Source organism: Falco biarmicus, chromosome 11 (assembly GCF_023638135.1).
Source record: "Falco biarmicus isolate bFalBia1 chromosome 11, bFalBia1.pri, whole genome shotgun sequence".
NCBI lineage: Eukaryota > Metazoa > Chordata > Aves > Falconiformes > Falconidae > Falco > Falco biarmicus.
In genome coordinates, this window is record NC_079298.1 from 2,850,615 (window position 1) to 2,867,348 (window position 16,734).

The 16,734-nt window shown below is 38.8% G+C and overlaps 1 protein-coding gene across 1 annotated transcript in view; it reads right to left on the reverse strand.

Moving 5' to 3' along the window:
• The window catches only part of TNNI3K (TNNI3 interacting kinase), a 93,627-nt gene that overhangs the window by 60,722 nt on the left and 16,171 nt on the right, over positions 1-16,734 (reverse strand). Inside the window, exons 6-12 of the mRNA XM_056355238.1 lie at positions 12,190-12,288; positions 10,386-10,524; positions 4,311-4,455; positions 4,117-4,221; positions 3,370-3,464; positions 2,558-2,707; positions 1,312-1,398 (exon numbers count right to left, since the gene is read on the reverse strand). Coding sequence (XP_056211213.1) covers positions 1,312-1,398; positions 2,558-2,707; positions 3,370-3,464; positions 4,117-4,221; positions 4,311-4,455; positions 10,386-10,524; positions 12,190-12,288 — 820 coding nt within the window. The remainder of the gene's footprint in view (positions 1-1,311; positions 1,399-2,557; positions 2,708-3,369; positions 3,465-4,116; positions 4,222-4,310; positions 4,456-10,385; positions 10,525-12,189; positions 12,289-16,734) is intronic.

Sequence of the window (16,734 nt, forward strand, 5' to 3'; positions counted from 1 at the left end):
GCTGGGGGGGGACATGCCGCGCCAGCTGCCCCCCCCCGAGCCCAGGGGTACCCACCCCGTACGGCCTCACGCTCAGCATGGAGCGCTGGGGGAAGGAGGAGGAAGGGGGGCCGCTGGCAGCGATGGCGCTGGTCTCCCCCAGCCCCGTTAGGTGTGCTGGAGCCCTGCTGCCCTGGGGGGGCTGAGCACCTCCTGCCCTGGGAGGTGCTGGGGGAACGCCTGGGCTTGCTCTGCTTGTGCACACAGCTTGTGCTGTACCTGGGGAACTGCCTTCATCTCAGCCCACCCGTTTTCTCACTTTCACCCTCCCGAGTCTCTCCCCACCCCGCTGGGGGGAGGGAGCAAGCGGCTGGGGGGGCTGAGCTGCTGGAAGGCATTAAATCATGACAGATTGTGATGTTATATTGCTGTGCTCTTGGAAGTAATTTTTATGTAGCTTCACTAAACACTGTAGAACAATACTGACTTTCCCTGCTGTTAATTAAGGACAACATAGCCTTTTCTGTTGGAAGGAACTCAGATCAGATTCACAGATTCTAACAATTGGGCTGTGAACACACTGCAGTGTTTAGTTCACTGATGAGATTTTCCAAAAGACCTCAGCTTTCTCCATGTACCAAAAAAATCATCTTTTGTTTTTCTCCTTAAGTGGGAGTTGAGTTCTTTTAATAATGAACATAAAAAAAATCTGTCTGGGTATGTTAATTGCTTGCCAAAATAAATTTCCAGTACATGCATAACTTAGTTCCCTAAAGATTTACAGACATTTGAGATATACTACACCTAAACCTGGAACAGGCTGAAGTATGCAGGAAGCAGATAAATCCTGCTGCTGACCTTAGGGCTCCTTCTGCTTCTGCGACAGGAGGAGTCAATGACGTGGCCAAGCTGCAACATATGACATATCCTTTCTGTTGGCAGCATTCTCAACACACTGCAAAATGTTTTGTTTATCCAACTGCTTGTGTTAACATTCTTCTTGGCACTTGTCATTTAGTTGCCAATACAAATTAGTATTTTTGTAGCAAAAAAGGTAATTAATTCTTCCCAAAGGGGAAAAAGATATCCAAAGATACTAAAAAATATGAAGAGATCGAGTATAGAAATACACAAAATGTCAGCAAACAAACATCAGAAACAGACATAAGTAGAGGGCACCTCGAGAATGACAATTCTTAGGACACTAATTTTATTTGTTCCAGACAGAATTGATCCAAATCCCCCTGACATCAGTGGAACATTTCCAGAGACTTCAGTGGTCTTTGGATCAGACCCTTCAGTTAGAGAATAAAGTGATTTCTCAGACCATACCTCCTCCAGGTTGCGAGTATTCATTACAGGGTGATTCATCTTGAGGTCTCTTATAATGCTTCAGAAGGGTCACAATGGCATCATGACCTAAGAAAGAAAGAGGAAATACAAGGGTTTGCAGGTAAACTCAAGTCTTTTTTTTTTTTTTTTAATTCACTTATAGAAAATTGGGGGATTTAAAAAAAGTACAATGTGCCTATAAAACATGTAAACAAAGATACAGCGCTGCTGATCTGAAACCTACTAGGATTCTTTACTACAGAAATACAGGGAAATACCTACCAATAAATACAAGCATGTTATGTTCATGAGTCCACCTAATCCTAAATGGTGATATATTTCAATGGAAAAAGCCCTCCTACAGAAATCCTGAAATGGAAGTTGGCAATAGTCTTCAATGGGCCTTACAGGGAAAACAAGTGCCTGAAAATATTCCTTTTGGTGTCCACAACTGGACAAAATGTGTATACTATATATTGCTGTAGACAGCTGCTATACTCATCATTCTGCTTTGCAAGAAGCCAGAAGAGAGCATGCACAACATGCTCCCCCTCTCAGATGTTTGATGCACAAAGTTGGAAATATTCAAAATTCCTTTCTAAACCTTCCAAAGATGAGTTTTCCCTCAGTAATTCCACAATTTTTGCCAATATCAGGTTTTTGAAAGGCCTTTGAAACCCATAGTTTTACTATATTGCAGTGATTCTCATAATAAATGGTACTGCAATGCTTTTGGAGGAGGGGGGAATGACGCAGAAGTCATGGAGTCACGAACAGGACAGAAAATTAACACATTGCTATACATGTAGGACAGTACAACAGGAACCATGGAAAATGCCTTGCTTTGATCTATATATGCAAGAATTTAAGATTACTGACTGATTCATTGTTCCCTGTAATGCCTCCTTCAGTAATAAAATTAAAACTCATGCACACACCAGAGGGACAAATAGCCTTTTCTGAACAGGCTGCATGTTTGCTATTTTAGCAGCACATAAATACTCCTATTCTTGAGTTTGTGTTTTTGTGTTGAATTAAACTGATGTTTAACAGAGTACCTCAGAAGACAAATAAAAGGGCTGGGTTTTATTATGTTTCATGCCAGGAACTGGAAATCAGATGGTGACAGCTCTTCAACTGCAGGGTCTGAGGGGTTATTTTATAGTGCTGTCTCTTTCCTGTGCTGTTCTTGCCTTCCTGTACTGTTCCTATGGATTTTGTAGCAGAAACTAGAAAATGGAAATACCTTTCTCATAAGCCCACATCAAACAGGTCTGCTCATCCTTTTCTCCACTGGATCTGCTGGGATCACAAGCTACCAGATTCATATCAGCTCCATTATCCAGTAAAAACTGTACAAGTCGAATATGACCATGGTAGCAAGCACAGTGTAATCCTAGAACATCAGAGAAGTGTGGTAAGCACAACTGTCACAGAACCATTTAGGTTGGAAAAGACCTTTAAGATCATCAGTCAGAACATCATAATAGGACTTGCAGCAACAGCTATAAAGTGCAAATTTATTTTCTCGATAAAGGAATATATTATCAAAAAATACCTGAGGCAAAAGGTGAAAATAAAATATTAACGCTGCAAGAACCAATCTATTGCCTGCTACTCAACATATCAGCATTTACTCTGCCACCTGCAAATCACATTTAACAACTTTGTGAGGAAAAGCAAGTAGAAACAATGAAGTTTTTTTCTTTGTTGCCTGCAGTAGGAACATGGAAGTATGCAGCCCTTCAGACACTATATCCTATACGCCTACTACCTAGCAGAATAATACTTGGGCCCAATTCTTAAAATGACTTAGAATCCTATGGGAGAATCAGTTTACATCATGTTTTGTTACTTACATACAAGCTAATGAGCCTGACACATTCTCAGTGAAGTCTTATCACTTCTACACCTGCCTGCAAACATATTTCAATAGAATTGTGATCTGTCTGAAAGGTAGATGGATGTTGATCATCAGATTACCATGGGAATTACCCTGGAAAAAAATTTTTTGGTGCTGGTATATGCACTTGCACAGAATAAGGATGATGATGTTACCTGTATGTCCATCTCTTCCCTGGTGATTGATGCTTACAACATTCTGGTCAAGAAGAAATTTTACAAGTTCTATGTTCTTTCCATAGGTGCAAGCACTGGAAAAATAAAGGGAGAAGGGAACATTATAGTCCATAAAAGGACAAATATTTTGTGTAGCTAAAACTTTTAAAAGAATTACAGAGATAAAAATGTAGTGACAGAATAAAGGATCTTCAGAAATGTGCAAATGTGTGATTAATCCACCAAACATGTTCATTTCTATTGTTTCAGAAACACTCTTAATTATTGCTGTATAAATTAATTTTGCATAGCTATGCAAAATTAATAGTCTGTTTTGCAAAGTGCCTCTTAAATAACACTTTACAAACATACAGCACCACGAGCAAACTGTGTTCTGCCAGCTCATTTCTAATTTAGAAACTCCAGCAGGTTTCTACCCAAAACAGGCTCTAAGCTCAGCTTCCAAACTGGACAGAAGGAGAAACTGTTATTCATCCAGATGCTGATGACTGATGCCTTTCCTACTTTTCTCTCTCTTGCTTGCTCTCTCTACCCCCATTCACTATCTGGTTCTACCTCTTACTTCATGTCCTCTCCTGTTTCTCAGGATACAAACCTACCATCCACATTGAGCTCACTGCTTGCTTTGCTCATCTGGCTGTTGATGGGACATTTGTAATTTCGGGTGTCATGTTGCATGCATGTGTAAGTGGAATTCTATTGATAATGGCATTTTAACCATCTCACCTGTGGAAAGCTGTTTCACTGAATATGTTTTCTTTAGTGAGACTTTCTGTTCCCGAGAGCTGAATTATTTCCTTGACAACTTCAAACTTTCCATTGTAGCATGCACTGAGGGTGAAGTCAATAAAGAGTTGTTAACACCACCAGCTTTCTAATAAGGCCCAAACCATGTAAAACAGCTTCTCCACATGACTCACAGATGTAAAGGTGTGTCTCCATAGATATTCACCACATGGGGCTGAACTTCAAAGCTGCTCTGCAGTAAGAACTTTACAATTTCATGGTGTCCAAATCGACAGCAGAAGTGCAGAGGAACATGATCTTCATTGTCTTGAGCATTCACTGCCATTTGACCCAGAAAGAGACCAAAGAAAGTATTTCATACTTAACATAGCTTGTTTTGGATATTTAGTAATGCTGTATGTTTTGCACTTACATGTTTTGAAACCTCCTGCTATAATATTTATGGCCCTATTTCTTTAAAATTGAAATTTCTGTGAGCTTTCATATATCAAAACTGTATTACTCAGTGACACTTGTAGTACATTGTCAAGATGATTTTTTGGACTTAGGGTATAATTTCTTTCTTCCAGTAGCAGACGTATTGAATATTTTGATGTAGCTTTCCATGAACAAATCACAAGTTATAAATGACCCTCAGAAAGAGCAACTGTGAAGCAAGCTATGTAGTTACCACAGGTAAGAAAGCAATTATTCCAAATGCGTGGAAAAATGCAGATCCCCATTTCTGAAACCATCTAATTTTGACTGCTGGTGTTTTAGTATAGCAAACATTGATACTACACACTTTTTACCATGAATGTCTATTAAAAAATGATTCTGTAATAGAACAACATAAACCCAACAATTCTTGAGAACTGCTATTACCAAGTGAACAGTGCGAGACTATGGCTGCATGTGTACTGACGTAAACACGACTGGGAACCTTCCTGGCATTGAGGCCAAGTATCACAGAACTGCTGGTATCTAACAATACAGCAAACTATTTTAAGGGCAGTTGCATGCGATCTGTCTACTGGGGAGCCATCCCTGGAAGATCTTTGACCCACAGGCACAAATCGCTTGACACTGCCATTTATTCTGGAACACATCCATACTGGGGAGTCTTCTGCCTGTTTAACAGGGCCAGCAATTGCATTCCAGCACCTGGGAACCTTCTTCGGCGTACCTGAAATGGATATGAATATACTTTCTGCGGCTTACTCTTTATCTAGTAGGAAGCAAAGAAGAGACTGGACAAGGCTCTGGGCAGAGTTCTCCATTGGTACAGAGACATACAAATACTGGTTTAATTATCCAAAAAGGGTCTTTATTCAGTTTTAAAAGACAGCATGTATTTCTGTGATTCTTAGTATATTTTTTCTATGTTTAGAGATAGAACAACCATAACTGGTTGACATCACAATTGATAGAACTGAAAAATTCAGTCAGTGCAATTTTTAGTTCTCAATTCAGTCTAGCATGAGATCTTTGAGACCATTTACAAGAAATTAATAGATTACTAAGGAATAATCTGTCCATTAGAGGTGTCCAGACTTGTACCACACAGGCTTTTAAGCCCAGCTTTGACAAATGTCTTGCAGGAACAATTCTTTCCTGTAACTGAACCTCCCTGAGAGAAAGGGTAAACCAAACACATTCTGAGGTTCTGTCTTCTCTTGATTTTCTCCGAGTATAAAATACAATGAAAATTAAAATAAATCCATTTAAAAACCTTTCTGAAGTAATGCTGAATGCTCACAGAAATGGACAGTCCTTTAAAATAATCTTGTTTTATAACATCACTGATGTCTACTGACAGATGTTTCCAGAGATGAATTCTGTTTCAGGCCAAACAAACAAACAAAAAAAAAAAAAAAAAGAAAAAAAAAGGAATCCCTGTAACTTACATTAAGTTTGCAGCTCACAAATGTCATTAACTGCTCCCGCTAACCTTCCTAGCAATCTTATATTAAAAGGAGTAAAGAAAACTGTTTTATTTCTCTATTCTAAAATGATAATCCACTTTATAGATTCATGTGACATGGTATCCTTTATTTTTATTATGATGCAGTACCAGACACATTAATTCTAAAGTACAATAAATAAGAGGGAAATAAATGTCAAAGTTTTATAATAATAAATGTCAGCATTTTAGAATATATACCCTCAGAATGGCCTAAAGGTCATCAGGGGTCTCAGGACCATGAGCTTCTACAACACAAGGTCTAAGGTGGAACAAGAGAAAACAACGTACCTTCTCATTTGTTCATGCAGTTGGAAATTATGTCAAATACTTGCAAGCCATTTCCTTTGGCTCTGGAAGAATATAACTAAAACAACTCTGGATGGTGTTTTTTGTTTTAATTGATAGCTTTTTTATTTCAAAATGAAATATGACAGGTAAACTGGAATATTGTCTTAAAAAGGAGAAGCTGAGAGCCAAAAGAAAATAATACCAGTGCAAACCACTTTAGAATAGAGTTATAGCAAAAAAGTACATCATATTGACTCAGAAATTACTAAAAAAAAAAAAAAAAAAAAGAGTACAGGAGAGTTCTTCAAATTTAGATTTAAAAATATTTTTCTATTAAATTGAGGATAGATAGTACAATTGTCATGGTAGTCAGAGACTAAAAATTGAGGGTGCCTTACAAGTAAACAGTAAAAATGAGCAAACGCTAAGTTCTTGTCTGGAACAAAATGGAGTACTGTAGAAATTAGTCTTCAGACTGAGCCATTATGTAGGTCAAAAGTAACAGGTGAAACCATTACAGTAAATAAAAGGATGATAAGAAGACAGTGCAAATCTGTTTTATAAAAATAATGGAAATTGTCCAAGTCCCAATGAGTGATAACACTTTAATATTCAGAGAAGCATGACTGAACATGCCTGGATTTTTAATAACAAACTCTGGTTTTAAATTTACAATTGATTGCATTTGGCACAGGTGGCAGCAATTTTCAAAGATACTTCAAAAAAGAGGAACTGCAACTCTAGGCAGCTCAGTAGTACTGAAAACAGACAAATTTTATTAGAAGTCCATAGGAATTATAAAACCAAAAAATATATTTTATATCACATGGTTCCTGAAAGAAACCACCAGTGTGAAGAATAAAAAATAGCATTTAGCTTATGTGAAGCAAAGGAAATGCTTGCTTCCTGGCCACCAACTAGTTCTTCAAATCTGTAGATATTCCATTTCTTAGCTACCCCATCAGGCTATAAAACAGTTTTTTACATGTAATTTTTTTCTTTCCTTTGGAAAGGAACAGTTTTTGAAGGCATGCAAACATTTACATTAGAGGTCCTACTTCTACATTCATGGATTTGAGAAGCAGTTATTTCCAGGCCCTTCCTGATTTCAAAGAACTGGAACAATAGAAAAAAAAGTGGAAGGTACTGATAATTCTAAATTACCCTTACTTCTTAGAAAAGACAACCAGCCTTTCATTCACCCATTCCTTTTTCTGGTGGGGTGTCGGGACACCACCAGAAGCGTGGCCATACAATCAGGCCAGCTGACAGCACAACAGGTGAAAATCACAGCTCTGTTTTCAGTATTCAAGCTTATCTTCCTTCACATACATGGCAGGTGAGACTGAGAAACAAATAAATACGTGACTTGGACTTTGGTTCAGAAGTCAGCCCTCTTGAGACCCAAACATGTACCCTTCTGGTTACCTAAAGGGCTCAGCAGCTAGACAACACACCTCTCAGGGTCAAGACCATAAAGCAGGCAACTGCTAAAACCAGCAAGTCATCTGGATCTAACACGTGTTGCTGAATATCTGTTCTTAGAAACTATATAGAGAAAAGTTGGGCATGGACGCGAGTATAGTGAAGCTACAAGAAAAGCAAGGAGGAGACAAAACAGTTCAGTGCAATGAAATGAGGAAAGAGAATGGGTATGTAGGAATCCTGATGGTTTCTCATTGTAATGATCTCCCTTTTCTACTTTACTTACTTTGTAATAAACAAAATGAAAAGAATTATTCTTTTAATTACCCTAGGAAAAAAAAATCTACCAGATTACAAGAATGAATCAAAACTTATGAAGTGATACTTTGTATCCCAATTATTGCTACATTCTACCATTTGAATATTCTAAAATATAAAACTGAATTTCCTGACAGAATAAGTAATGCAAGTTGGTACCAATCATACTGACTCAGTAAAAAAAAAAAAAAGTCTCTAGGGTTTTGGAAGGTGTAAAAAAAAAGAAGGAAGGAAGTAGAAGCTGTTAAAAATAGAAATGAGAAGTTCCATGCTAAATCAGTTTGTAAAAGTCTCAAGATAGTTAAGGTGCTTTAAGTGATAGCTGCTCGTAATGGCATGATGGTCTTTGAGATACATTAATGATCTCAAAATGAATTTGGAGCTTAAAGGAATCTGACCAGTACCTCAAGAAATGTGCTTGATAGGTCTTATGCAATTTCTGAAAATACAGAGAATTTACTTAGTCCTCTACAGTTATTTACATTAAAAAAAATTACCAGATTAGCACCTGGAGAGCTGACTGTACATGTAACATACTGGTTGTCACAGCACTCTCCAAGCTAGCCAGCTGCAACAAGGTCTTTTACCATCACCTACCAAGTTAACTTCACCAAGTAGTTAGCACACCTTGCCCCAGCACAGCCACCAATCCCCCACAAGACCTCACAGGTCCATCTACTGTTTAAGTTGTTCCTTCATACTCTTCATGCCAGTCCCTCTGCTACCTTCTCCTAGTCTCTCCCCACCAAAAGCACACTCACCCTCTACTCCCTCCTCTCTCTTTATTGGCTGCCCAACCACTTAACAGAACCAGCCACAGCTGCACTTTATCAGCCAACCCCAAGACAGCCCACAGCTGTATATTATCAATGTTAATTAACCCAGCTTCATTCCTCTACGATTGGGTTTATATATATGCATAGGTAAAATAATAACATTTGTGATGATATATACATGGCTAGTACATTTCTTTAATATCTTTTTCTTATATATTGTGGTTGAGTTTAGCAAGTACTTTGGCTATTGTTAGACTGCAGATGTTGCTATACTTCAGCAGTATTCTGACCTTTTCAGTCTGATTCAGTGGTCACTGTTTCTCTTCAGTTCCCATGGCCTCAGAGCTGATCAACGAGTCAGTCAGGTTATGTTAAAATAAATAGTTCAAGTTTATGACACCAATTACTGGTCTGCACAGATTACTACCAAAATTTCTTCACGTTGTTTCACCAATTACTTTAATTCCTAGGAATGTAAGAGTTGTTCCTCCACTCTTGTATGCACATAGAGTTTCAAAGTGTGCTACTTCATGAGTGACAGACTTCCCACTTCCCGTCACCTTTTACCAATGCTGAAGATTCTGTTTGTAAAGAAACAATTTGAAATGGTGTTCCAGATTCCCTTCCTTTTGGAATAAACCAGCTAACTGATAGCAAACTTCCCACTGCCTTGTTATGGTGAGTGAACATCCTTTCTTTTCCTCCTCTTTATTATAATTATATCAGCTCAATGCGCACACATTGAGACCGAAACATCAAGAGTGCACTATTGAAAAAATACTTTAAAATCTCATCATCACTCATCATGCTGTTTCCCTCCACACTTTTTTTTACTGTGAGAGTAGGATGTGTGTACTGTAGGCAAGACTCACAGAGAATGTGGTAAATTTACACTGTTAAAATCTAGCAAAGAAGAGGAAATTGGGGAGAAACACAGTCTTTGTGCCATTAGCAGAGTAGGAACAGGGGTATGTGAATGCTGCTGCTTTTGGCATGACTGAGCATACTGAACAAGGAAGAAGCTTCATGCTTGTGAAGCATAGTAAAGCATGTGCTAAAAAGGTTCCATTTTCTGTGGAATTGTTTGTGAACCATTTCAATTTCTCATTTGAATTATTTTAAATTCCTCGCTGTGTAATTTTCATTCATCAGGAGTTCACTATGCATTTAAGTTGATACATACCACACAGCCACATGTTTCCTTATTGGATCAATGCCTCAAAAGTAAGCTACTTCTGTATATTAATTTTAATTTCGTTTTCTGCTGCTGTTTTTCACCTCTAACTTATCAATGGAAACAGAATGCACGTGAGAGGACAAACCAAGCATACTTAACTGAAGAAAACTCTCCAACTGCTTTTTTTGTTGTTTTGGTTGCCAAAAGATGATACACAAACGCACAGAGTACGTGTTAGGAAGGTAAACTCAAGATTTAACACCTGACTGTCTATAAAATACAATGTTAAAGTAAATTTCTTTAAAATAACTTTTCTTACCATCAGCTTTGCTTCCCTCTTCCATCAAGAGCTTTGTAATGTTGAGAAAGCCTTTGGCAGAAGCCAAATGGAGAGGTCTGTCTCCAACTTCACCACTTGCATTCACATCAGCTCCGAATTTCAGTAAGAGGTGGGTTACCTAAATATTTCATTAAGGCTAATTAAAATATCACAGGAAAATAAATCTTTTGACAAAATCAGATAGAATATTGTATTAGGTAATACTGTATGTGAGCATCTCCTTGAAGTTAAAACAGGGAGAAGAGATTCAATAGAAAACTGATTTTTAAGTTACATATCTATAAAAATATCAAAATTCTCAAAAGCAAGTGCTCATTCATTCTCTAAAATGTTATTTATGGTAAAAGGCTAGACACATGTATTTGTTTAATTGACCAGTCAACATAATAAAGCAAATGCCCTCAAAGTCCACAAATGCCAGAGCCTTAGCTTCAGTGTCTCTGATTCAAACAGATCAGTCTCTTACCACAAAAGAACCATACGAGCTTTTAGCATAATTTCACAAGACTATGACTACTTATTCAGAAGTGGCTTATGGCAATAAGCAAACTATTCTCTAGCCCAACATGCAAGGATTTTCTTACTGGATGATGAGGTGCATAAGTATGCAAACAAGCATCTCAAGACCACATCCACAGTTCAAATCCTTGCTGTCGCTCAGCTACAGATGTAGAGCACTTTCAATTATCTATGCATCTGGACTCCGTTTTTTCAAAAGCTTTTCCTACAACTCCTTAATGCACTCAAAGTAACATGTCACTGGAATGAAAAGTACACTCTACCTAGAGGTCATCCCTTGAAACATGAAAATATCCCAGAATACACGCTTTTAGCCAAAGAAAGGTATAGGGAATTACTTGCATAAGCCTAAATAGACCCAGTATTACATGTCACATAAAATGGCTATTCAGGACTGCTAGATTAACCACGTCAATTATAATTTAGTAAAAGAAAGATAATTGAGAGGTTCAATGACAGCTTTGGTCAGAACTTCAGATCACAGAATCACAGCATCATTTATGTTGGAAAAGACCTTTAAGATCATCAAGTCCAGGATGACCAAGTTAACCCAGGACTGCCAAGTCCATCACTAAACCACGTCCTCAAGCACCACATCTACACGTTTTTTAAACACCTCCAGGGGTGGTGACTCCACCACTCCCTGGGCAGCCTATTCTAGTGCTTGACCACTCTTATGTTTCAATAAGTTTGTGATCTGTGTGAATGAAGCAAGCACAGTTGCATTTGTCAAGTGCACAGTATCTCATGGAAAATCCTGCTCCCTAAATGATAATTTTTTCCATTAACTTAAGAGTGGCCACAATTTAGTTTGTGAATTCCAAGGAAAACCAACAGAACTGACATTTAATTATTACTCGGGAATGATGTTCACTTCCTTGGAGATGTTTAAGGAAGTATACTCATGTTCCTTATGCAATCTCTGAAATGTAGGATGAATAAACATCAAGTGAAACATGTGTCTGGGTCCAAGTCTGTTTATAGGTCATCAAAGCTAGCTAGATAATCACTTGTTTCAAGAGGTCTAGAAAGCAAGACATCAGTTTTTGCTGGGGTCTAGCACAGAGGATTAAAGTGTAGAAATTTCCTGTTGATATTCAGACTCTTAAAGCAACCAGAGATTGACTTAGAACTGTAACTTCAGTACGTATACCCTTTTCATGGTAAGTTCCTCTGGAATGTAAAGCAAAAATATCTAACACCGAACCTGTAGTTACCTTGGTGTTCTGCTTATCAGCTTTGTGAAATCCCTCCATTTAGTTACCTGTTCATGGCCATAATATGCAGCAATATGCAATGGGGTGAAAAAAATAGCATCCTGGACATTCACATAAGCTCCATGCTGCAAAAGAATATCAACAGCCTAGAAGGAAACAATCAGAAAATCCAAGTTAGAAGCACTATATATATGTGGTCTGCTAGTAAAACAAGATTTTGAAACCTTACATCACTGGTTTAAAAAACAGCAAAAAGCCCCGAACAAGCAAGCTCTAAAGGTGAAGGACTGTGTACAACACATAAAAGTGATTAACTTACAGTACTTTAACTGAACACTGAATGTCACTGATGCTTTATAAATAAGCCTGAAAATCTGTTTGGCAGTAAAAAGACTGATTTGTGAACTAAAAGGCATGGAAATCTCTGGCTGGATTTTCTCAGAATAACCTTTAATTTTCTTTTAACCATTATGAACAAAGAGCAGTAAATATACCGGAGTTTTTAGAAGTAAAAAACCGCACCAAAATGAAAGATCCTTTTAAATGTAAATGTGCAAAGGTAAATCCTCAAGCATAATTCCCTCAGTGTGTAAAGATTTCTTTGTATTTTAGAAGATAATAGCCCTTTGGCTTCAATAAATAACTCTAAGTGTTTTCTTTCAAATTTCCACTTTTTTGGTCTTTCAGAGGGCCAATGTTTTCCTGGACAGCCATGAATTATCAGACATTGGCTTTCTGAGTAACTGTCAAAATAGAAGTCTAAATAAAACCACTTTGGATTATATATTGAAGTCTAAGGGCTGCTAATTTTTTGAAGCACAAGGGAGTCTTTAGGCACACTAAGGGGCTTGTACCATGGGTTATTTGAGTAGTTCTACATATCATTTTGATGGATGTTAATTTTTTAGTCTAATGATGATGAAAGATGCTGGACCATGAATCACCCACAGTACAGTGAGCAACTGGGAAACATCTCCCTGGCAGCTGTAAGAAATGACAAAGAAGGTGAAATGGTCAGCTTCTGTGCTATGCTATTTGTACCTGCAGTTCCCCATTGAGACTTCCACTGATGATGCCAATTAATGCTAGCTGCGATGATGCACATTTCTGTCAAATGCTAACTAAGCTGAGACCACCAAATCATTCCACACATATAAGAAGGGGGCCAGTCATTTAAATCCATGTCATTCTCAAGTACTCAGAGAACGAAAACCTGTTACCAAGCAACGTTAGCGTACAGGGATTATTTCTTCACACAATTTAAATTGCAATATTTTTTTTCCATGTGACTGCCTCAGTAAGTTTTCTGTGTAAGGTCCATTCCCTGACATATGCAAGTGTGTCTATGTCCCATCATTTTTAACCATTTCATCATGGTATCATCTGTAAGCCTCCCCTGGAAGCTGCACTGCAGGGCTAATTCTGTCTCTTCAGAACCCAAAGGCTTCAACAAGTCCAGCACATTATAGGTGGCACCCATGTGTTGCAAGGACTAAGCCCTGCTATTGAAGACAGGCTGGAGGAGGTGAGCATTGCTGTGTTCCTATGACAGTATTCTTCAGCACCTCTCTGAGTACAAATGATGGGGAATGCTGGCCATCTGTGCCCGATATTATTTTCCAGAACCTAGAAGTATCCTGGGATAGGTAGGGAACGTAGGAGCTAGCAGGAGTGAGAGGACTCCTGAATAAAGGCAATCCTGGGGAAGAACAGCATCCCAAGCAGCCATAGCCAGACTCTGCGGATAATACAGTCACATAACCTTTGAGGTTGGAAGGGAGCTCTGGAGAGTGCCCAGTCCAATGCCCCTACACAAAACAGTGTCTCCTAGAGCAGGTCTCTTGGGGCCATGTCCAGACAGGTTTTGAATATTGTCCCATTTCTAAGGATGGAGGCTCCACAGCCTCCCTGGAAACCTGTTCCAGTGTTTGAACACCCTCACAGTGAAAAAGAAGGGTCCTCTGGATGTGTCTAGTCACCTTCTTGATCAAAGCAAGGACTAATTTCAAAGGTCAGGTTGCTCAGGGCCTTGTCCAGTTGAATTTTGATGATTTCCAAGGATGGAGGTTCTGCATCCTCTCTAGAAAGCCTTCAGTGCTGCACCACTCTTACTGTGATCCCCTCGCTCCCTTGATATATAATCAGAATTTCCCTTGCTAAATGTCGTGTGTGTTGACAATCCTTTTGCTGTGCACCCTTTTGCTATGGATCTCAAAACAGTCTGACTCCATACAAAAAAAAAAATATTCTGAAAGCTTCCCTGAGATCTTTATAGAGAAGCTGCTACTCCCACATCAGCTGAAGAACAGCTCAGTCACAGCCTTACAACATGCACTTACTGGCTGAGTGCTAATGTGTTCAGGTAGTGAATAAAGAACATGCTCGGTTACTGGTTGGTTAATACAACTGACTCGCTCTGTTGTGCATCCCATGTCCGGACAATTTTCAGTATACTAGTAACTTGATGGACGAGAGGTGGGGAACACAGTCAGTCTGTGATTTAATGGCTTGCTGGCTTTCGAGTGATGATTCATCTTAGACATTTTTCAGCAAACTACTACAAGACTGAAGTTGTTGTTGGCTCTGAAGAGAGATGTTTGGACTTGTAGCTTTTACAAGAACATGGTTGAAACTTCTTTGCGTCAGTTTGGTTTTAATTTGGACAAGCAACTGTGAGGCTATATAACACATTTAGGGATGTGACCACAACTCTGATTCTCCTTAATCTCTTTGGAAGCTGGGATTCAAAATCTAGATTAATCTAAAAGCTTCAAGGTGGATCTTCAAGATGAAAAAACTGTGTTGAGCAATGTGGATCCATTTCTGATGATAAACATAGAACTAGATGGATTTTGACACATTTTTCCAGGCTGTAGAAATGGCAACCATGCTAGCTACTTTATGATCTGATAAAAATAATTTTGTGAGCCGTATTAAGCAAACTCCACTGAACTGTGAATGATGACAGGGGTACAGAGACAATCTTCATAGTTTCACAGGCAAGCTATCTTTCTAAGGAAGAAGAAAGGAATCTTAGAAAACACTGAAAGTTGTCACAGGCATTATAAGTACGCCTGGTGGGTATGCTGGAGTGATGTGTAAGGATAAAATTACTTCAGAAAGTAAGGGAAAAATTTCTGATGCAAAACCATCTTTAAATTCTTATAGAAAGACCAAAAAGATTTTCATCCTCAGGAGACAAGCTATGACTAAAGACACAGCTCGTAACCTAGGGGAAGTTTTGAAGCTGCAGAGAAAGCATTTCTCAATGCCTCAGTGCGACTGGGTACAGTCAGCTGGGATTTACCAGGAGTTAGTCTTGCCTGACCAACCTGATTGTCCTCTGTGATAGAATGACTGGATTTTTGGGTGAGGGGAAACAGCAGAGGCCATTTAATTTGACTTCAGAATGTCTTTGACACTGTCTCCCAAATATTCTTGTGGCAAAGCTGAGATTTTATGGTCTGGATGGGTGGAAAACTAGGTGGGTGAAAAAGCGGTTAGATGATGTGGCTTAGAGGGTAGCAGTTAAAACATTGTGCTCTGCCTCAAGGCCAGCATTGAGTGCTACAGGGGTCTATGCTGGGACCTGTTCTTTTTCATACCTTTAGCGATGGTCCTGGAGGCAGCAACAGAGTGCACTCTCATTGCGTTAGCAGAGGACATCAAATTATGTTCTCGGTACACTTGAGGGTGGGGCTGCTGTCCAGAGGGACCCACACAGGCTGGAGGAACGGGCCAACATGGCCCATACAGAGTTCAGCAAAGACAAACACAGATGCCTCCACTGCAACAGCACAGGCTGCAGACAGCTCTGCTGGAAAGAACCTCGGGACCCTGGTCGACAGCAGGCTGAATATAAGCCAGCTGGGTGGCCTGGCCACGGAGGCGGCTGGCAGCTTCCTGGGATAGGTTCACAGTTGCACGGGCAGGAGAATGAGGGAACAACCGCTCCCCTTTCCCTCGCATAACCCATTTTTCATTCAAAACATTACTTTGAACACTTTGAACAATGCTCTTTGTATTTGTTTCTTAAAATTCTCTTATGAAATGTTTATTTGGAAGCTTTTTGAACATTCAAGTCAATTATGTTCACTTCAAAGACAATTAATTAAGCTACTCTGAAGGTTAAAAGGAGTCAACAAAATAAAATGTAAGACAGACTACACTTAAGGACTTTGTCTTTGGGACAAGGGCAAGGGATAAGAAATCCTCTAAGAAAATAAGATCAATGATTATTGGCTTTTTAGCAGGTAAAATTTAAATGAGAAGACAACTACAACAGTTAAGGCCTTTGCACCAGTGTACTAGCCTCTGTACAGCCCTACACCAAAATATCTAAGGAATCTATCATTATTTTCAGAGTTCCTTTATTAATTAAGCTATTAAAATAAAAATATGATTAGTGTCAAGCGTCTGCCTAATTCCCTCCAATTTAGCAAATATAGATATGTCATGTCCTGCAAAGTGTCTTTGCATTAAATTATTACAACTCTTAACTCTCTGTGTATCTGTAAGAATTTTAGAACAAATTCTATCAGACTGAATTAAGAAACGGCTAAAGGGGATTCTGAATGTTTTAAATACAACTT